The 23,885-nt window shown below is 38.9% G+C and overlaps 1 protein-coding gene across 4 annotated transcripts in view; it reads right to left on the bottom strand.

Annotated features, from left to right (window-relative positions):
* The window catches only part of HIPK3 (homeodomain interacting protein kinase 3), a 69,153-nt gene that overhangs the window by 19,195 nt on the left and 26,073 nt on the right, over nt 1–23,885 (bottom strand). For all 4 annotated transcript variants that reach the window (XM_058026229.1, XM_058026227.1, XM_058026228.1 and 1 more), the window contains exons 3-4: nt 3,172–3,295; nt 65–184 (exon numbers count right to left, since the gene is read on the bottom strand). In XM_058026229.1, coding sequence (XP_057882212.1) covers nt 65–184; nt 3,172–3,295 — 244 coding nt within the window. The remainder of the gene's footprint in view (nt 1–64; nt 185–3,171; nt 3,296–23,885) is intronic.

The following is a 23,885-nucleotide window of genomic DNA, read 5'->3' on the forward strand; positions in this document are numbered from 1 at the left end:
TGGCTTCTCTCCTTTGTCTGCTCACAGAATATGGTGCTCTTTTTTACTACATTACACTGTTTACCTTTAATCTCCAACTAGAATATGGTGCATCTGTTTCTCTACAGAAAAATCTTGCAGTTTTCGTTCCCATGCTTAACAACTGCTCTCCTGGCAAACCTTGAGTCTGTGAAATATAACGAATCTGAGGAAAAAACAGAACAGGGAAAAGCATTTACCTCTTGTTTTCAAAACGTGATCCCCACACAGTTAAAAACTTGTAATTTCATTTGAGAAATGACAAAATGAACCATGCTCAGAGATCCATGGGTACATCTTACAGAGGGGAGAAGCCTAACCCTGAGCACTCGGCACTGCTCTCTCCATCTCTAGAGAAAGCCACACACAAACAAACCTCTCAGGTGACCTATATAAGCAAGCTTTTTGGGTTGGTTGACAGTACAAGGAGCTGGGGAGAGTGGCTGCCATCACCTCCTCAACCCACTCAAATCCTAAATGTATTTTTTTCATTCTAAACAGGAAAATCAGTAGGAGTATTTTGTTTGCTTACAGAATTTCCATGATTTTTTTTTTGGCCTGCTCTCATTATGTAACTAAATTAAAATCCTTCCCATTTGCTGTTTCCAGTGTATCAGTCTTTTACACATCTGACACACCTGCATTTCAAGGAAGCATTCCATATGGAAAGGGAGTGTCTGTACAAGCTCCAGGCAGCAAAAGATAGTGTTGTTGTCCAAGAAAATCTGCTACTGAATGGACTGGCTTTATGCCTGAAAAAAACCTTGCTCTGAAATGATCAAAATGCATTTATTTTAGATTATTTACTGTGCATTTTGCATAACCTATCATAGCTGGTGATCATATGATTGCCTAGAAAAGTTAAGTTTCAAGGCTTCAGCAGAAATCTGTTGAAACATGATGTGTTTTAACTACTGGGCATGCAACTCACTCTATAAGGGGGGAGTTATCCCAGAGGCAGCGTTGCTTCCAAAATTAAAAAACCACCTTGGAATTGGAAGTATAATTGGCAATAACTGAAAACCAAGCTTGCTGCAGGTCAGGATGGAGAGGATACTGAATTTCTGAAGGGGAGGGTCCCACAGCACAGAGGGGCTGCTGGGGTGAGCCAGCCCCTGGAAAAAGAGCAGCAGCCAGGGAACAAGAGAGAAGAAAGGGGGAAAAATCAAAAGGAGAGAGTGGCCAAACACACCAAATCAGAAACTGAGAGATGAGAAGATAAAGTCAATGGAGGAGAGAGGACTTGAGAGATGGGAGCACCAGAGAGGAGAAAAACTGATGGGCAGTAAAGAGTAAAAGGAACATGAGAGGCTTCTGCTGAAAAGTGACAGACTCAAGTGGGGAGGAACTAAACACAGCTTCTGGGGTTTACTATCCTCCATAATTCCCATCCTCAGGGGATAAGGAGTAACATTTGACCAGAGATGTTTCTAGACCATTTATAATGTCCTCAGAAAACATAGAGTCTTAAAAAGTAAAGGGGGAAAGCCAGTGCATTAATTCAAAAATTCAGCAGTTAAGGGCCTGTGCCTGTTTCTAATGAGCATTAAAGCTCAGAAGCCAGGGCTGTTTTCCTCTGAGAAACACAGCTGTTACTGCTTCTAACCACAAATGAATGGAAGAACCAAGAGCTCCCTTTCAAGGGCCAGTGTGTTGGCTGCCACACACCAGGGGGACAGGGGGGAAATGCAGCACAAAGCCTGTTTGTTTGCTCAGTGACACACACCATGTAGCAGGAGGACAGGAATTCCCTTGGAAGCCATCTCCTGCTCCTACTGTACTCATGGATACTGAGGAAAACCCTGAATCCATTTTCTCCAAGCGAGTTTTGCAGGGAGCACAGTTACAACAAGGCAATTCCTGATGGTGCAGAGGAGGTTGCAGCCCCTCTTCCACCACAACTTCTCCAACATGAGGATCAGGCAAGTTGCTAAATGAGGCCTCCAGCAAACTTGAATGATATGTAAGAGGTAAATAAACTTGCTGTGTTTATGGAAATTTTTGAGAGAGCGTTATAGATTCTTTCCAAAAAACAAAATGCCTTCACTTGATCCTTAAAAAGAACAGTGAGTTATATGGGTTGTTAGATGTTTCCTCTTTTATTTTCCATTTTAACAGCAATAGTCTACAAAAAGGTCTTCTAAATGCATCAAAGCATCAACCCACATTCCATTCATAGCTCACTTCCCCATGTGAAATGCTGAGTTTCGTGTAAATGAAGGAAACTGAAATAGAAACATTACCAACATCAACACAAAATTAATATATCCCCTGAAAATGGTTCTAACAAACAGATTTTCAGAAAAGTAGGTCTGATCTGTCAGTGCAGGAAGCCAAAAGCCCACTTCATGAGCAGGACTTGAATAACCTAAATAACATGCTCTGAACTAAATGCTGAATCCAAGACCAGAACTTAGCAAGAAGCCAGTGCTGCTCCTTCTGGGGTTTTCCAGAGATTGCTTCACTTGCAAAGTTCAAAACCAGGTGGGCATGCTCAGGATGCTGATTGCATTCCTCCCAAATTCCACATTATTTTCTAAGTGTTTAAAATAAAAATGTTCTACATCTTTCATGAGAAACAACATGGAGTTTTATGAAGTTTGCTCACTAATGCTCATGGTGTCAGCACTGAAAACTCCAACAAAGCAAGGGCAGAGCTTTAAGAGCTCCAAGCTTTACCCCTGCCTAGCTACAGTATGATTGTGACAGTTCATTCTTGTTCCTCGTGAAGTACAGGCTCTCAAATCCTTGAGCTTTGTTGGATTTCCAGAAAGCATCAGAAAGTATTCATAGCACAATTAATCCTGACATCTGAATAGACATTCCAGAGTCAACCCTGTTCATGGCAAATGAAAGAGAGATTATAATGCAGTGATGGTAGCAGCAAACTTTGCTTCCCATCATCATCTATTTCATAAGATGGAGGGGAGAGGACAAATGGAAACTTAATTTTAAAAAAAAAAGCACAAGTCTGGGTCAATCAGGATTTATGTTTCTAGGACAATCAATAAGGCTACGTTAAAAGCATTGAACAGACTTGAAGAAATGCTATGTAATAGGGGATATTATTAGCATTTAAAATTCTGTATTTAATGACCTGAAAGTCTTAAGCTGCAGAAAGTGCACATATGCTTGTGAAATTTATTCTACTACCTGGTCATATTCCAGTGCTCCTGGGTACAGTGGCCATCCAAGAAAGAGCTCTGCAATCACACACCCTAACGACCACATGTCTATGGCTTCACAAAACGGCAATCCCAGTATGATCTCTGGTGCTCTGCAAATCAAACATGGTTACTGAGGCTTTCTCCTTGGGGAAGAAACAATTCATTCAACAATCCAACATGACAAACAAAAAAACCACCCAAAAAACGAAAAACAAATCTGTTTCTTGATAATTATTTCAGTAAAATCACAGCATCAGAAATTGCATTTTTATTTATCTAAGTAACCTGTGCTAGTATTTTGCAGCTCTGGGATTTTTTTTCCTACAAGTACCAGTTTGCTATATACATGAAAATAACTGATATGCCTAGAAAACAGAATATCCCTGATTCAGAACTTTCCTTTCCTCCAGTATGTCTCAAATGAGTTGTCCACTCAGTGTCATATGTCTGTAACTATATTCCAAACACATCAGTCTTTCATCTCAAAAAAAAACCCAACTAGAAGTTTTATCTGAAAATCCACTTGCACACTTCTCAACTGTACAGTACAGTTAAAGCTATTTAAAATATCAATTTAATTATCTAACTGCAAATCCCTTAATGTACTCAAATTGAATGTGATCAATTTTTAAATCACTTAAATGAAAGCACTGCATTTGCTAAACAGAGCAGGTGTTATTTTTCACCTAAAACAAATGTGAATTATTTAACCAACACCATCTGAATTTATGTCTCCACTCAAGAACCAGAAAAATTGGTATTGACACAGCTGCTAAAGGGGCTTTTAACATCTCTGTTCACGTGGAATGGAACTCAAGTATTTCACAAATATCCATTTTCATTGTATTTGTCCTTTTAAAACCTTCCCTCCCAGCTCATTCAAGCTACTAACAAAAGGAAAAAGAATGAATTTATATCTGCATTCTAACATGGAAAGACGCCTGGAGATGTAAAATATTATTTCAAGCATCACACTAGGAAGGGATCCACTTTTAAAGAAGACAAGCTTGTTGTTTGCTCAGCATGCCACAGGAGAGCAGGAAGGTGGTTAAAACCAAGAGGGTAATTCAATGCAGCTGGGCAGAACGGGAACATCCAACTGACCAGGAAATGTGGGATTTCTCACCTGGGGAAAAGCTCACCAATCCTATGCTTCAGCACATCCTGACACAGTCTACTGACATTCCACACACAAAACAGACTCTGATCATAGTAGATACCTACATATCTCATTCTCCTCTGACATTTATCCTTATCAAAATATTCTTTAATTTAATGTCATGTACTGGATTGGGAACAAATTCCTATTTTTATGCTACACTGGGACAGAGAAGCTATCTTGTAGCTGTAGAGCAGACCAAGAGCTGAAGCATCTCCATCCCGTTTCCCAAGGGCTAGTTGGTAGAAGCTGTACACAGACATATTTCAAGCTCCAAGGATGAATGTTCACCACCAGGGAAAGGACTCCCAATGCTCTGCCCCATCTCTGACCAGTGAAGCCATTCAGGCTTCTGCCACACTCTTTAGATGTGAAAATCTATAGAACGGGATATTCTGTTAAATAGTTACATACTTTCCATTCATGCTGGCACTTAAGTTCTCCCCATCCTTGCCACAAGCCATTTTGGATGTGATTCTATGAAGGCTAAATCTTGTCATGCTGACAGTGAAACTGGAGAGGCTCAGTTTTCCACTGCCCCCAAAGATATGACTACAATAAACTTCTGGGGATCAAACATATGTATTTTTGCAATGCAGGATCCTGACACTGCAGTAAGTCTTAGCTACTTTCATTATCCAAGAAATCAATTCAACATCTCTGGATGCCACAAGACAGAAATAGCAGCGAGAAGCGTCTGCCTTTCCCCCTGGCTGGGTGCCAGGCTGCCTATGGTTGTTACAGATCTCTGTTAAAATACACTTCCTTTTGTTGTATTGTGTTACAGCCTGAATAGTTAATGAATATACACACAGCCTATGGATACAGGGGCTTTAACAAATGCTTCTGCTAAAATAAGCTCTGTAAAACCTCTTAGGTTTACTCAATGGTTAATATGTGTGCTGCGCAAAAATAGCCGCAGTCCGTCGGTCTGGCTGTCCCTGTGGAGAGACAGGATCCCAAAGGAGAGAAGGATGAGGGGAGATACAATGCCAAAAAAAAAAAAAAAAAAAAAAAAGACAGAATACTTGCTGTGTTCCAAAATACAGTAATCTGGTAGTTTTTCCACAAAGAAAAGCAGTAGTAAGTACTTCAAAGGAAAAGGGAGGTATTTCATGAGAGGAGAAGCGCTCCTCGCTTGCCAACACCAGACCTGCCATCCAGAAAGAAGAGGAAATCAATGTGCTCCTGAGCACAGCTACCTGCACCCTTCCACAAAAAAAGATTTTCAGGCCAGCTTGAATAGAGGAAGATGAAGAGCTGCTGCTCTTTCAGGCAGCTACCATGCTAGTCCTTAAAATGGAGCAACTTTCTCACAGCAAATTAAGTTGCAGCAAAACTGTAACTGAGTTTGATTATGTTTGGAGTGATCTTAACCAGTTCAAATATTTTTGTTAAACAAAAGTTTGGTAATGTCATGCTCAAAAACACCTGCTTCTGTTTCTCCTTCTTTTAAAGTTCCTGTTAAAAATCTGTCTGGAGAGCTGGAGAGAAAAGTGTTAAAGCAGTGAGAATTATTCTTCAATTTTTGTTTTTAAGACAACCCACAGCTGTTTTCTCCTATAAGGAATATTTCACCATGCACCTCAAAAGGAAGATACTCCCTTTCCTAACTACAAGCATAGACAGGAGAGGGGTAGGAACTGCAGATGTCCCAACAGCCCCTTTACCATCACATTACTCAAAAAACAGTGTAACTAAGTATTTCTCTCTCTCAAAACAGCACCACATGCTCAAAAAACCACACACACTCCTGCTTGGATTTTTACTGCAGATCACAAGATATTCAGTGCACCAGAAGACACCACAGTCTCCACCTGAGCAAACAGCACCTGTTATCCCATCCCAAGACATCAAGGAGAACACCAGAATTTTCTAAACTTCTTAAGGACACTGAATCTTACTTAAATGCACTTAAACTAAAAGCAAGATTTTAGAGAGAAAGCACCTATTTCCTTCTTGCCAGTGTTAATTAAATATTAATTTAAAACATTATCATAAAACAGCACAGCTTAGACTTTACAATTAGAAAGATCTAAAAAGATGAAAGGCAAATGAATACCTGTTTCAGCTGCTTGTTTGGATAGCCACATTTCCATTTATTACATCACAGATCATAAACACATATACTATCCTATAACTTTGTATAAGCTTGTGAGAAAAGAAATCACACAATTTGTTCCATTAACTTGGTCAAAGACCAGAATATTTCATAAAATAGTTTAGCTTCAGCAGGTTAGCCAGCTTGGAATAAAGCAACAAAATTAACAAATTTGAAGAAAAATGAGATTGTTCCTTGATGGAGGATTAAAAAAATCTTTAAAAATAAAAACAAACCCCAAGCACAAACTTGCTAAAAAAAATCAAAACTGCAGCATAGTAACAGAAAATTTCTTCCAACCCTTACACTCAGGGAACAAAGAATGAAGAGCAAGAATTACCCATACTACAAAAATAAGTAATAAAAAAATCTGTAAGAAGTCAAACCATTTCAGATGATCATCACCTATGAATGGCTGGTTAGAAATCAAATCCAGAAGTTACACGAAAAAGCTAAAACCCAACAGTTGTACAAAGTAACAACTGAAGAACAGCACAAGACAATGAGAACAGCAGCTTCCCTTTTTCACTTTCAGGAAAAATTCAGTTGAATGCAGGAATAATTTCTCAAATATGTTCCCACTGAAGATTCTACAACACAGTCACACTACACATACCCCCTCAGAGATCAAGGAAGTGAGACTAAAGATTGAGCAATTTTTATTTCTATTTCTTTGGCAGCGTGGGAGGGTCAATGTATCAACTGTTGATCACAGCACTGCCTTGTTTACCTGCTGCTCTCCAGAGTGGGCCGTTTGGAAATAGCCTTCCTCCCCTGAAACTTTACTACCAAACTCTACTATCTCTATTTACTACTGTGCTGACAATGCCTATTAATTACCTACTCTTGTCACAACAACGATAGAAATACTAATGCAAGGAAGCGATCAAAAGGGTGGGATGTTTATAATTATTTTTTTTATTAATGACCTGTTTAAAGCCCTGATATAGACCACTCATGTAAATGAATCCAGTTTGCAAGAGTTAAAGTCAAACCATATTAGCAGCCCGAGTAAAACCAGTCTTTGCCCCCGGTGCCATCATGAGCACAATGCAAGCACATCCCTCCTGAAAGGAATAACCACACATGGCTTGTGAGATGCACAACTCTTCTCCTAAAGAAAGGAAGCCTAGGAGAAGGAGCAGATGCAGTGAGTGAGTTAATGAGAGATGGCAGTGGACATCCTGATGAGTTCTCATGTACAATTCACTCCCTTCACCTTGCAGTGTTCGCCACGTGCACGAAGGAATGCAAACCTTTCTTCAAGATCTGCAAGAATACAGGAAAGACTCTCGGCTGGAGGGATCAAAATCAAGGTGGCAGAAAACACCCAGAAAAAACTTCCAGGCAAGTACAGCTCAGTAATCTGAAGGATGAAATGGGAAGGAACCATGTAATGACAAAACCTGGAAATGATGAAGGATACAAAGATCAGTTGGCTCTGTAGTGGATTCGTGATGGTCTTCAGAAGGCATTTCAAATATGCAATTACATCAACACAAAAACAGGAAGTAGAGTATACATGGTGTATAGTAAACCACAGTGAAAATTAATGTACCATATTCATTAATTAATTACCCAGAAGAAATTATGTTATAAATTAACCAACTTTTCAATGAAAAGTCTAGACAACTTTACAGATTACTCAAGAAAAATATTTTACAATTGGGAGCAAAAATAATCAGGATATCAGTATTTATTTTTAAAGGACAAGGACATATAAAAAATATTATGCCTTATATAAAACTAGTGATATTCCCTCACCTTGAATAGTGTGTGTTCAGTTTTGAATTCTGGGTTCAGTTTTGGTCACCCCATCTGAAAAAGGATACATCAAATAGAAAAGACGCAGAAAAGAACAATACAAATTAAAGACTTGAAGAGATTTGGGTACAAGAAGAAACCCTGGTTAGAACTATAAAGCTTCAAGGAAGAATGAATGATCAGTAACATTACTCAAATTATATCATAAATAAGGGAAGAGAAGCAGACAGGTGTTTCTAATGCCCCTGCCTCATTTTAGAAGACCAAGGAATCCCCCACCCACCTTGAGCTAAAGGCTGATGTAAACATAAAAGTGGATTTTTAAAGCCAGAATCGCAATTACTCTCGAAATCACAGGTCACTGTTGAGATAAAAATATTAGGAGTATTTAAGAATGGATAGACAGGGAAATATCCACAAGTAAGGGTTGAATCCATGTAGAACAAGAACAGCCATCAACTGTGTAGAGCTGTAAGAAAATTGCATCAGAAGACACTGAAGTGCAACCTCATGCTACAGAAAATTTTCTGCAGCAACAAAAGACTAGGATACATAGACTGCTGATCCGAGAACATACATTTCCTACATGTTAAAATCACTATTCTTGCACAAATATATGAGTTAACCAAGCAAATCCCTTGACAGAAACTACAAGCTTCTGTACAACCTTCCAGTCTTGACAATCTTCCTCAGGGTCAGAATAAATGTTACTTGCAATGTCATTTTGGTAAAATAAGAATTATATCAACATTATTTACAGGTGTCTTTAAAGTAGTTGTGTTACACATTTAAACCCACTCAACTGCACTTCCCAAGAACACTTTTATGGTTGAATTTATTGTCTCTTGCTTTTAAGTGCACTGAGATGTCAGAGGCAGATTGGCAGTGTCATGTGCTGACATATATTTGATCTTAGAAATGCATGTATGATACACCATGCCAGGCAACGAGCCTTCCTCCCCATTCTTTGGAAGGAAAACTGCTGCAAATCAAAAATCAAAAACTGAATTATAGATTTACATTCACACTCCTGGCTTTTGTAGGAGTGTGAATATACATCTATAATCTTTTAACTCTTCCATGATTAGGCATTAAGAATTACATAAGTAGCATACTCTGATGGGGGCATTTTTTTAAAATTCTAAGAATGTAAGAGGACTTGGAAATCAAAAATGTAAGTGCTCAGACTCAGGAAATGTTAGCTAAGCTGGATAGGGGTATCTTTGTCTTTGAGGTAGCAGCAAAGACTCAGTTCCACCACTCTCTGCAATTCAAGGCCTGTACCTTAAAATAGAGTGAGAATAATTATGTTCAAGCTGATATGGGAAGTTACCCCCTCATTCCTAGTCTCACTCCTCCTCTGAAGAAGTTTGGTGCATGGGAGGTGGTAGTGAAGACAAAGGCAAATCGGTCTCTGTACCTCCTGTAAAATCCTACAGCCACAGGATGAGTTTTTCTACAGAAAAACCTCATTTTTGCCTAATAAAACATTTTCATGGGACTATGCATTCTCAACAGCTAGAAAAGCCTAATTCCCTTCAGAGCCTCCCAGTGAGATATATATATATATATATTTAGATATAGATATATAACATACAAGACTGACACGCAGCTGCCAGTTTAACTTTGAACCCTGATCTGCCCTAGAGAGGGAATTAAAACTCTTCTATAGAAAGCAGCCCATGTATGTGACTACTTTAAAAAAGAAGCAATCGCTGCAAAAAAATTCTTTAGAACTTACAGCTCATAACTGAACAGGGAAAAGAAAAATCACCTAGAAATTAAATGAGACAAAAAATTAAATCCTAGGTGATTTCCTCAAATAATAAAAAAACCCATAAACTATTCTAGATCTTTTTCCTGATAGTGAAAAACATTTTGTTTTGAAAGAGCAAGCACAAATTTTAAGCTAATCTACATTCTCAAATCATGTACCAAAAATACTGAAGATAATCATTTAGCTATTCCTCTTTGATTTATTCAGATGAGAATAAAACAAGTGATTTCAGCAGGCTCTTTTCTAATTATCCACTATCTCTTGTAAAAGGAGGAGTTGATTTTATTAAAACCAGATGTTTATGGTTCTGCCTTTTCATGATTTTGATTTTCCTTGAAAAGACTTACAGAGTAATTTATTTATACACTTGATAGGTTAAGCAGTTTTTGAATTACATGAAAATTAAGCAAAGTAGATACTGATGCAGCAACAGAATGAACAAAATGGTATAGATATAAACTCTTCAGATGCTTTAGTGATAAATAAAGCCTGCTATTTAATACATTTACATTTTGGAGAGCAAAGTGTCTTTTTTTTAAGTGTCAAATGAGGTTACTTACCAATAACTGAATTTGGACAATACTGTTTGTGTGGATGGAGGATTTACTCCTAACTGTGGGACCACTCTACAGTGCTTTATCCTTCTCAATGTCTGTGAGATGGTCACACAGACACTGCCTCTGCCCACAAGAGGAGAACACCCAAACTCTCACACAGAGCTTTTGTACAAAACAAAGCCCTGAGATGAGCTGCTCAATTGCCCACATTATTTCTGAAGAAAACCAGACTTGAAATGAGCTTGTCTGGAGCAGAGATTGCAGTCAAGGCAAGCACAAGGGGCTGTGGGGCTGCTGGCAGCCACTGGCTGACCTCCACCCAAGGAGAGGATCAAAAACACATTTCCAGCTCTGGAGGAGGACAAGAGAAGAGCACAGCGTGGGATGTTTCAAGGCCTCACAGCTCAGACATGTCAGAATTTAATTCCCTCCCTGCTTTACTTTGTTATTGTTGATTCTGTGGGAATAACAATTTCTAACCCTATGGACTTGCACTGCTGAAGAACAGGTTGAGAGCTCCTACAAAAGAGTAAAAAGCACAGCAGTATTTGCTTTTAGCATCCTTGTCAAGAGTGTCAAGGCCTTATAAATCAGTTTTCTGCACAGGCCTTTTGTGTTTTAGCCCTTGGTGACAACAGCCCTACAACTGGGCTCAGTGTACAAAGGTATGGTGATGCTAAAGAAGCAAGCAGACAGATCCTGCTGTAAAAAAACCTAGCAGTGGAAAGAGGAATTATTTTCTAATATGACTGATCAGCATGAGCATCTGTTACTGGCATAGTTCATGTTAAAAAAAAAACCAAAAAAATCCAAACAAAAAACCTCAAAAAAACCAACAAAAAAACCCCCAAAACCAAAAACAAACAAAAAGCCCCCACAAGGATGTTGCTCTTATGTCAAGAAATCAAGTGTATCATAACATATTACTTTATTTTAGGCAGCTATTAAAAAAACAAACAAAAAAGTCAAAATAAAACACAAAAAACCAACACCCCCCCCCCCCAAAAAACCAAAATCACTCACACAAAAATATCCCCAATACCAAAGAAAAGCTAACCTGAAAACACAAAGGAAGATTTCTTTGATTCTTCAGCAAAACTTGTAAGAGAATTTGCTCCCCAACACAGGGCAACAAGCTCAGCCCAAGAGCTCAATAAGCCATGAAAGCACTGAACTATTTGAAATCATTTTCCAGCATAAAGCTGTGGCACAGCAATTCTGCACTGGAGATGAACACACCCCACAAATGCTGCAGAGTAAGAAAATCTGCCCACATCCTTGTCCATTGTAAAAAGGGTTTTTTAAACTGCTGATACCTGCCCATCTGGGTGATGCAAAGTTGTGTTCTAGTGAAATTTTGCAACTCAGACTGATAAATTTTGACTTCAAATTACATTGCTTAAATTCTAGAAAGCTCACCAAAAATTAACAGAAAAAAAAAATCATCTTAGCAAAAAAAATCTATGTTTTCATTACAGATAATTCATGTAGTGACACTAGATTATAAAAACACTCTCAAATTAGGATTCAACACTGACAACATGACATCAGGATAAACAGATATGGTAGGCTTGTTAAAACTGTTTAATTTTAAATGACAAGCAACAGACTTGTAGGAGAAGCTAGCATTTGTTTAAAAATATCTATTAACAGCAAATGTGATCACTTAGAATTCAAATATTCAAAGCACATACAATTTAAACAGTAGTGTCTTGCAAAATGTCATGTATTGATGCCACAGCTTCACATTGGAGGTTCATGTCCTGTTCGCTACCTAAATGGAACATCAAAATCCATTTCCCTTTGATAGTCCCCTACATAAAAAGTTATCTGGACACAGTACCTATGCCAGCTGCAAAATGAAACACAAGAAATTAGAAAGAATAGTAAGAAAACAGAAAGTTATTACAGAATACCTACAGAGCAACAATTTGGGCAGATGAATTAACAAACATGAAATTAAATCTGCCTTCTCAAGGTTACACTAGTAGAGACCTTTTGGTGAATAAAAATATTTTTAAATGTTTTAGTCACTAAATGTTCTGTTGTATTAATACCCATACATGTCTGGCTCAATGTCCTGTGGGAATCTCTAACTTCCACAGAACTCTGCAGAAAAACACACCCAACACACAGTACACAGCAACACTTAATTTTAATTGGAATTATGCTGCAGTTATTTATGCCCTGGCAAGTGAACTCCGTGGCTGACTTGCTGAGATTTTCCCATACAAATTTCTATGATTAGGCCTGTGGTGTAAACATGACACCACCAGAACAAGTCTCATCCTTACCCATGGCTTAGCAATCCCACTGACACATCCATGGGGAAACACAGCAGCACCTCAGCTTTGGGGCACGGCAAAAAAAACACCTGGTAATGTTCTGACAGAGCTAAAAAATTACTGTAGAATATTTAAAGGTTATTTTTCTCCCCCTCCCTATGAATTTAACCTATGGAGTGGTAATAGGAAAACTACACAAGTCTATTTTGGTAGGCTAGACTGTTCAGCCTTCCAGCCATCCCATTACACCACAGCCCGCTGAAAGAATTCAGCTGCAATGGTCCCTCCAAATGTTTCACCCCAGCCTTGAACCCTAATAAAAACCCTCTTTAATTGTTCTCCTAAATGCTTTTTTCTCTCTGCTTTTTCTTCCTATTTTTCCTTCCCTATTATTCCATTTTAGTTTATTTGTCCTTTCCCGTTGAAAGGAGAGCCTGTCTATTCTTAGAAGAGTTTTGGATCCTAAAATAAACTGCTTAACTATGTATCTATTACATTCAGAACTGATGTCACATCAGACCTGCCAACATGCTACAACAGGAATGTGACCACAGCAAGGAGCCCCAGCATTTCTGCAAGCCCTGCTTTGCAAAGATTCTTGAAATAAATTCACATTCAAAAATGCATCTACCCAAACATTAAAACATTTGGTAGGGATTTTTTTTCCATTTCTTCTTCTCACTACATAAATGTGATATTTTTAAAGCAGTTCTTGCCTGATATCTAATATTAAACCCCAGACCCTCTAGCACCACACTGGAGGAAGAAATCAGGGTAATCAGATTATACTGAGAATTCTTTTTAATTATGCTGAATGTTAAAATGTTGCTGTGAGCAAATGGAAGTTAAAAACAGGTAATGCAGTTTAAAGAAATAAAAAAAAAAACCAAAAAAAACAAAAAAACAAAAAACTGAGATCTAGATAATAAATGGATAATAATGGGAGCCTTTCATCTGAGTGAACCCTTTGAGTCTGGTCCAGGACACTAATAATTACAAGTAGCTCATTAGTTATGGCTAAAAACTTCATTCTGTTCCCAATATAGCCAGACACTCATGTTAGGAAAAGGCACACTTGTTGACAATAACAACAGAAGCAACAAGGATCAAATAGACAAAGAACTTTCCCCTCATTTAGGAAGAGCTACTGCTCAAATTGGGCTGAAGCACAAGGACTGCTCAGTGCCCTGAGCTGGGCTGGAGAATTTTTGTCTCCAAGAGGAAAATGAAAGGGAAGTTATCTTCACTGCCTGCTCTTCTCAGAGTGCTAAGAAAAAATTACACAGAATTTCACAAGGCCCCCACAAGGTTCTGCTTGAAAAGCGTGAGGGGCAATAAACATTTCCTGGACTTTAAAAAATAACAGCAATAGTTATTTCAAGAACACAACTTTGTCATTTCATTTGAGCTATTAAACATGCATTAATATAATATCAATATGTCAAATATCTCAAATATGTCCTCAACAGAGAATAGAAATATACACTACATAAAGCCCACAATCCATTTAAGTACCATACCAGGCCAGGGAGATATTTTGGGTTCAGCTTTCAAATGACTTGCACCAAAATATAAAACCAAGACAATGCCAACTAAAAATTTATTCAAAGCATCAACAACTAACAAAAATTGCAAAAATAAAATAATTGTGAAGTTGGATTGTTTTGCATGTGATAGCCAAACCCTGAACACTATGGGATTATGAGAGTCTGCACAGTGGGAGTATTTACCAGGAACTCCTGCTCCTTGAAAAGGTGAAAACTGAAGTCCAGTTGACAAATCTCTACTAAAAAGGTATCTGTGATTTGCTTGGATATCTGTACAATTCCACATTGGTTTGTTTCCAGCATATATGAAGTTTCCATGGGGGAAAAAACAAATCCTCAAATCAAAGCACAACTTTTTCTTAGTGCCAGGAACTATTTTTAGGTTATGTTGTCACACCACAAATTGATAGGACAAACTTTCAAAGGCCAGCCCTGCATTATGTCATTGCTTTTTAGTAAAGCTCCTAGCACTGGCCTTGTTGTGCCGTTGCTAACAGAGTTAATATCTCCTTTTGAGTCAAGCTCATTTCATTTTCTAAAAGTGAAAAGCACAATGTAAAACTGCCAGGAAGAAGACAAGCTACAAAAATAAGTGTAAACTGCATATGCTAAAATTGGGAGGGGTGGGGGGAAAATGTCTTATTGAAAGAAACAAACACCTGCCAAAAGCAGCCACCCCCAGCTCCTTTTCAGCAATGTCCTACTTTGCTGCCTGCAGGCTGAGCAGTCCCTACACACACACCTCAATTAGTGAGGGAAAGAAATCTTGGTGGTTTTCTTCCAGATTCATCAAGGTGCTATAGTTCTTTTGGGTCCCTGACACAAAGTTTCTAGTGAAATCATCAGCTCAGTGGGACTTCTGTGTAACATAATTTTCCCCATAATCAGTTTTCCTGAATGGAAAACGGCAAATTCCTCACAAAATGGCAATTTTAAAATTGACATCAGTGAACAGTATTGACTATACAAGAATAAGAATTTATATTACTCATGAATAGGGTAGCATAAACCACCACAAGCAGGCCAGTACACTAAATAAATCCTTGGCAGTAATCCCACCGCCAAGACAGGCTTACAAACTTGTTTGCAATTACCCAGGAAGAGGTGCTGTCAACCAGCATTGTCATGGCCCTGTAAACAACATATACATTAATGATGCTGCTGGGAAAGGAGCAGCAAAATTATCCATTATCAGACAATTGCTGAGAACCTGGAATACTTGAAGCCTTCTACAGAAATAGCCCCTTGAGAATAAATAGCTGCAAACAAGAACAGTATCAGATCTACATCAAAATCAAAATAGAAGAGAATTAGAGCCTGGTAACATAACCTTATGAGGAAGAGTCCATTAGAGCATAATGATAAATGCAGGTATTTTCATTAGTCATTTCAGAACTAGACAAACTCTTCATTCTTATTATCATTTTCTGTCTCTGACGCTGGAAATGGCCTTAGGGCAAATCAGCTTATGCTATGATTTAAGATTACAGACTTTTACAAACATAAACAGAAATAACCAACCGAGAAAGACACAAAATCCAGCAGACATCAAAACAAAAATCCCCAAAGACGCATTTTTTGAAATAAATTTTCATCTGAAGGTGAAAATCTCTGGATTTGACAAAAAGTATGTCACTGCCTTATCAAGCCTTGTAGGGTACTGTAAGTACCTAAAGACAGAAAGCTGCTTTGGTGAGGTAGCAAGGAAACAGGCCTTTACCTCAGTGACCTCAAACTAAAGTGTCCCTGGAAATAACAGGCAAGATGGCCTTGTTACAAAACAGAGAACATCACATTCTGCTGCCTTTTCAGGTACTCCAAGGATGGCCAATGGGATGTTACAGCATTCACTTTAAGGCTTATTAACTATCATGTAGCAATAAAGTGCATTATGATTACTAAGTGCTTTCTCCAAGGTGGTTACAGCTCCATAGAGTAAGAAGTGATCATTTTTGCAATTTAAAAGTCTAACTACACAACATATTCATGGAGCTGCAGCAGTTAAACCTGATGTAAACAGGTCAACTGATTTATAAATCTATAGGTGAAGGTTTCTCAAAGATGCCAGGCATGTTCCTAAATCAATTTTATGATTTTAAACCTGACAAAAACAGACTCAAATGCATATCCCTGATATCATTTTATGTTCATACAAACTGTGGATGACAGCAGGCAGATAACAGGCTTCCACTCACTAGATTCCATAAACTTTCCAACCTCAAAGCAGCATGGTAAACCACCAGGAACATCAACAAACCAACCTAACTAGCATCATCAGACTTCATCTGCCAAGGTCAGGGGGAGAGGGTGTTCCATTTTCAGGGATTATAGTTTCAGCAGCAGAAAAAGAAAAAAAAAATAATCAAGCCTACCAAATTGAAGAGGACTACTAAAAATAGGCTTTGTTCTGGAGAATAATCACATACCTCACTGTGTTGTGTATTTCTTATGCCCCACTGGTGCCAGTTATACCCACTGAAATGAGAGACAAGTGAAATCATAGTGGTTTTTGTTTCACTATTCAGCACAGAAAACAAAACTATGTTAAAAATCTACTGAGAGATTAAAGTTCCCCAAGGGGTTAACTGCAGAACTCATCATGCATTTAACTGGCTCTTCTTCCTCCTAGGGGATTCCATCACCAAACCTCCAGAGGGGGAAGAGGATCCAGGGGGATCTCTGGGGTGAAAACTGACCCCTGGGAACACCCACTAGCCAGGTAAAGCAGGCTACATAAACTCCTCCAAATCATCAGTGTGTCTCAATGCAAGCTTGCTATCATTTAGAGCTGTTGTATAAACACAAGCTCCATTACAATTGTCATACATTTGGTATTTTCTAAACATAAACAGGAACAGGCAAAAACTAGCTGATGAAGTCAGTGCCTACACGTATCAACATGGCTTTAGATAAGAATGTTCTGAAATAAATAGCATCCAAAGCTTCTGCATGTGCCACTGCTTCAATAAGAAGGTATTGCTGTGTCATAACTGTGTCAAAAAAAGGAATCATAAAAATATCGAGGCAATGTTTACAAGTTGCATGATTACTTTAAAGGTAATTATTTAGCTGGAACACATGACTCTTATTTCCCTATGAAAGGCTCTCTACTTAACTGGATTAACACACTATTGATAGCTAAATTCCACTGCCAGAGGCTACTGTCAAGTCATCATTTCCAGAACAAACCTATAAGCTATTTTCTTTATCCTGTGTGCAACTATTACACCAAGCTCATCATGAATTTGTTCCCAAAGTGCTCTAAAAAAAAACTGCTGCAAAGAACATTCAAGAGATGCATGACACAGGATTACCTGTTCTAATGAAATTAGACCATACATCAGTCACAGGTTGGAAGGCTAAATATGTTTAGCAGCCAATCAAGAACCTAACATCTGATTTTTAACATTGATGATTTTTTTTTTTTAGTTTAAAGATGATTCAATTTTGATGCTGTGAAAATTTGACTACTGCCTGGAACTCAACTCTCAGATGTTTTCAAGGGAAAGCAAATCCAGCTCTGCATTCTCAGCAAATACTCCTCATGAAAATGTTTACATTTTTTTTTCTTATCAAAAGCAACCCGCAGATATGTACACTCACTTCTCCACCCATTTCTTAGCACACACAATACACAAGTTTTACACAGAGATGTGAGATAGGAAAGACAGAAATAATCTTCTCCAAGATAACCTTTCCTGCACCAAGTTGCATTCAGGGTAATGCCACTGGCACAGAATGGGGCACATTTTCCATTCCCCTCTGCAGAGCCCTCACCCTCACATTGCTGTGGGATGCTATCACAGAGGTAAACAAGGAAAAGGAACTTCTGACCTCTCTGCTTTCATGGAATCATCAAGAACAATGTCAATACAAGCAGGACCCTCATTTTTTTCAAATCTCATTTCCATTTGCAGCATCCAACTGAAATCGGAAAGAAATTGAAAGAAAAAACCCTACAAGTGGCGTCATCATTTGTTACTACTGTACTTCACATCAAGGGAATTTATTCTAAAGTTGTCAGGCTTAGCAACAGGAACAAAAACAATAAAAAAACCTAACTGGTTCCAAACTGGGGAATTTTGAAGTCTAACTTCCTTCCTTCCTCGTCTCCCAACAGCACTCTGTGTTTCCTGATGTTGATAATGCCGGGTGGGAGACAGAGCACAGGCCTCCCTCATGGAGGGCCCCAAAACCCCCCAGAAGGGCCAAAGGGGAATAAGCAAAAAGGTTAAAGGACACAGGGAGCACAATCCAAAGAAAACATGTTTGTTACATGGACAGGCCGATGTGCTGGCTGCACAAAGGACTGGGAAAGCAAGTTCCAGTTTCCCCATTCTGCACTGGCAAAAATGCTACACACTGTACAGACAGAGGGAAATGCTGCTTGGAAAATGTCACCCATCCTTCCTACACCATTCTCCCTGTTTCCCTGGGCTCTTGGCTGCCTCAGCAACATCAGCAGCCACTGATGACACTTCAAAGCACTGGTCACTCATGCAATAAAATTGCCTGTTGCACCACACAGCAGCTCCTCATCAGGACCTTTTCACACAACAAATACAGAACCTATTTCATAAAACAGAACTGGACTGGCCAGAAGTGTAGTATGTCATTAACTTAAAAAAAAAAAAAAAAAAAAAAAAAGAAAAAAAAAAAAAGGAAGAGAAAAGAAGCAGCAAAATCTACCTTTAAGGTGCTACAGATGCTGGACACTGATTGCATCTTTGAGTTTACATTCTTCACTTCTTCACTAAGTTATTAGAGACAGCCCTCTGCCTCATCCCATCTTTTACAGAATGGGTTGTTTGATACAGGAAAAATAATGAGACTGAGCATAGGAAGATTCCCCCTTTACAGGGGAAACCATATTGTACTAACACCTAGGTCTACTTGAGATACATTTGTTGATCACAGACAAGAGTGTTGAGTACTTATTGTTATTATTTTAAAATGTATCAAAAACATTACCCCTAAGCATAAAGTTGTCAATTATGCAAATTATTCAAATCAGGTTTCAAAGCACAACAAATTTTTTGCATTTTTCTTAGATAAGCCACATCTGAGTCCAATAAAGCAAAAAAGACAATAGCTAATGAAAAAGGAAAAACAAATAAGAAACTTAGTCTGATTATAAATGGAAAGCACAAAAATTAAAATATTTTCTTTAAAATCCAGTTTAAATTAAAAGCTAAGTTTGACAAAAAATAAAAAGGCTGTGTTAAACCACATCATAAATTAACACCTAGGGTATTAATCCCTTTCAGCTACCAGCTCTCTAGTAAAATGTAACAGCTCATTCAATGTTAAAAAAAGAAATGGAATAACTGTTTACAAGAGATTTTAGAGAGGAAAAAAAAGCTATTTTGACTTGCAAAAGAAAATATTGTTAATTGCACACAGTCGCTTTGCAGTGACTCCCAGCCCTGCGCACGCTGAAATTCCAGCCTGGAGCCGCCAGGAGCGTGGGAAGGGTCCCATTGCGTAAGATGTTATTAAGGCAGCAAAGCCTGCCTGCTTAACTGCAGATACTTAAATACTCTAAATAATTACACAGATTAGCCAGGCACAGTGCTGCCCACCTGCAGCAGAAGGGAGCTGCTCCTGCACAGCCTCGCCAGGTGCATTCCATTGCCAGGGACTGAGCTGGGAGATGCTGAGCCCTGGGTGTTTCACAGCAGGCACAACAGGACTGGCCTCCACTCCTGCTAGACCCACACCATTCCAAGTGATGGAAGAATTCCCCAAGCACAGAACTAATTGTGCTCTATCAACAAGGTCAATGTGACTCCCACTGAATTTAATTTACAGGCATAAAGTACTTTTCCTTCCTGCTCAAGCTGCTGCAGTTGCAGGATAGTGCTTAGGAGAAATATGTGAGGAATCCCACATTACAGTATTTCAGATGTCAAGCATCGAAGCATAGTTTAGAACAATCTGGGCTAATTTTAATTTTTCATCTATTTACTCAGAGGCTCAGACCTACAGAAGTTTGGCACAAGATACTACGTACTAGTTAAAGCAAGCAAGACGTTATAAAGTATTTGTTTCTTCACAGGATGGCTAAAAACCCAACCAAAGGACCTAAGAGAAGAAAAATGAAATACAGCAGTACACTGCTCTGAGGAGGCAATCCTTGAAGTACATGTGTATACACTACAGTTATCTCTGAGCATGCACTCCCTTCCCATTCCCCAATACATTTTTTGGGTGGGGATGTCTTTTGCTTTTGGGGGTTTGTGGCTTTTTGTTTGGTTGGTTTGCTTGTTGGGTGGAGGGCTTTTTGTTTGTATGTATGGGGCTATGGCTGCTTTCTCTTATTTTTTTGTTTTTTTTAAATAAAGTTCCCTGCTCTATCTGCAGAGTTTTTGTTCCTCTTGCAGTGGCAGTGCCATGAGAAGCAGGAGTTGAGCAATGAGCTGGAGAGAGAACTAAGAACACAGGCTCTTAGTCAACATCAGGAAACTATTTCCACTTCAGAAGTCAGGAAGCCTCTCGCACTTGTGCCACATTCTGCTGAAGAAGAGAATCTGCTGTCATGCCACACAAATGTAAACAGACCTATCAACAACCACTGCACTTAATTACACTTCTCTGTTGCTGCTTCTTCAAATTTGCACTACTGCTCTCCCCAGACAGCAATGAACAACCCTCAATCTCTGTTTTGTTTTCTATAGCACACAAAGGCACCACACGTGTTATTGAGTTAGTCCAGAGCTATGCACACAGTGACTTGCCAAATAGCTACTGCAAAAAAGCAAGGACAACCACCAACTTCTTCCTTTTCACCCTGCAGGAGTCACTTTGAATCCTCTCTCTACTCTGCAGCTGCTGTTTGTACCTCTGGCACCTTGGGGATTTTCATCTCCTGTCAGATTTGGGTTGAAGTACTCAAAGGTTCAGTGGTACTGGGACAAAGGCAAACTTTATGCACATTAATCAGACAAAAAAAGCTCAGAGGTCAGCTCTCAAGCTTTTCCAAAAATCCCCACTAGATTACACCCACCCAGCAAACATCCCATTTCTTACTGCAGGAGTTTCTTGCAGTACCCATTTCAGAAGTGCCACCTCCAACAAGCTGATCACAGTCTATTTTCAAAAAAAGGGCTCTTGCTTGTTCTCACAGCTCAACCAAAGTTAAAGGTGCAGCACAAACAGAGACATTTCAGAAATTTATCTGTAACTATTCTCTCATGAAAAACTCAAAACATTTGAAGAATCTTTAAGAGGAGCTAAATGGACATTGTCTCATGCAGAAGAAAAATTCAGCTACATGACTATAACTTAAAAACTGCAGAATTAATCCACTCCAATGACTGCCATTAAATCACTCATAGGTTTTGATTTGCTAAAACACACTGACCTGTGTGCTGCCTTTCACCTCAAAGCATGTAAATCACATGCCTGACAAAATGTTAAGTTTGTCTCACAAAGGAAAGAGCTGTGTCTTAAAGGACAGCCACAAGGAAAAAAAAAGGAAAAATATTTGAAAATATCTTCCTAACCTCAGAAAGCAAAGCTAAAATCAAAGCACAACAGCACAGAGAAATGAGTTGTTACATCCAATTTCATACATATTTAAAATGCAGCTCATGACCAAGAAGGACTGAGAGCATGCATAGGTGCAATACTCAGTGGTGGGATGTCCAAATAAACCATGCAAAGCAGCTTTCTGCCACACTTCAGCAACCACAAATGAACACAGCAGCTTTCCAAGAGGTGCACATTTTGTCACAGAGTCTCTGGCTCCACTGAGCACCCTCAGCCGGGCCCCCACCATCAGAAACACATGGAAACCCAAAACAAAGGCCATGCCAAAACTAGGAAATTGCAGCTCTCCTGTGTCTGGAGAGAGAACAGCACTAATTATAAAGTGATTAACTTCTATTAGACTTTTTGTTGTGTCAGTAAAGGAGGGGTAAGGGCTGAGGGTGCTGTTATGAATTTGGCATTCCACATCCATGTAACACCACCTTCTTTGAAATGATGACATTGATGCAGATTCTGTATCTTGGGGGAATGTGACCTCTATACATTGGTTAACAACCTGATAGAAGGGGTATTTCACTGGCAGTATTTCATACAGGCCTGCAGGAGAGAGTCAGTGGTCTCACATAAGCTCAGTCCTCTGGATACACAGAGAATGAAAATGCTGAAGTGTTAAAAAATACCTGCAGAACAGGAAACCATATATGGGCAGGATCTCCACCCCATTTAGTAAATTCAATATTACAGTAAGTTTGGGGGTTTCTCTATGAGGATTTTTGAAGGAGTTTTGAGTGAGGTAGAAACAGGACTTCTGAGTTTTTAGATGGTGCAGTTTATTTTCTTATCTTCTGCATAGGCAGGAAGGGTGAGTTCAGCTCACACCTTCACTGCATGGCTCAGAAGGCACAAGACCCTCAGTTACAAGACATTTTAAGGAGTTATTGACCAATAAAACACTGCCAACAAGGGTATTTATGGCTTAGACCCAATCCTTAAATATTTCATCTTATGGACCCATGTTACAGTGTAAGCTTTCTTAGCAATCATGTTATGACACACAAACCTGTGCTGCATTCTAAACGCCTTATTTACCTCTGTAACCACTCCTATTTTAAACTAAAACTCTAAACTTTCCTCCACTTAATGTATCTCTACTTCAAACTATAAATTCACATTCTCACTTCTAACACCTAAGTTTGGAAGCCTTTTCCAAGGTCTCAGATCAAATCCTGTGTTTAATCCTAAGCTTTGGTTTACAAGCCCAAAGTTCTAAGAATTCCTTGCATTTCAAGTTCCAACATTTCTCTTTTAATTTTATATCAGATAGCTCTATGTTAGACCAGAGTCAGTGGGGAGTCATTTGATGATATTTGTACACAGTCTAATGATTCTAGGGACAGACACATGAAGAAAAGGTGCTTTATATATGCAGATACCTAATAACCATAACCTCAGAAGAAGTGGTGTGTAGAGAGATTAAATGGAACAAAATTAGTGCTAATTTGTCTTTGGCAATCCTGAAGTTGCTCTTTCAGGAAGGCAACTACATGGCTACAAATGGAATATCCCAAATGACACATGGCACCATTCCACCAGCAACCAGCCCTGTGGGACAGTCATTCTGCAGGCAGGGTGGGGTACTGGGGCACTAATGACACAAGCTAATTCCTAATTATCCTGCTATGTAATAGCCTGCAGGGTTTTTCCCTTGTTAAATATCAGTTTGTTTCCTAAGCTTTTTTTTTGGTAGGCTTTTAGCAGCTTAACAACTGCTGTCTATATTAAACACTACATCAAATAGGAAAATTACATAAAGCAAGAAAACACTAGGGATGTGAATGGTGTTGGTCAGAAAAACACAGGTCACTGTCAACTCAGTGAGAGAAGATTCCCAGTTCATGGCAGGGCCAAGAGACCAGTTAAAAACCAGCAGAAATAAAGCTGAGAATCAGTGAAGCACTCCACATTTTTAGTGTCTCTCAGCATAGTCAGACATCAACTGCAGAGCTGTCCCAGCTCCTC

This window comes from Melospiza georgiana, chromosome 6 (assembly GCF_028018845.1).
Source record: "Melospiza georgiana isolate bMelGeo1 chromosome 6, bMelGeo1.pri, whole genome shotgun sequence".
Taxonomy (NCBI): domain Eukaryota; kingdom Metazoa; phylum Chordata; class Aves; order Passeriformes; family Passerellidae; genus Melospiza; species Melospiza georgiana.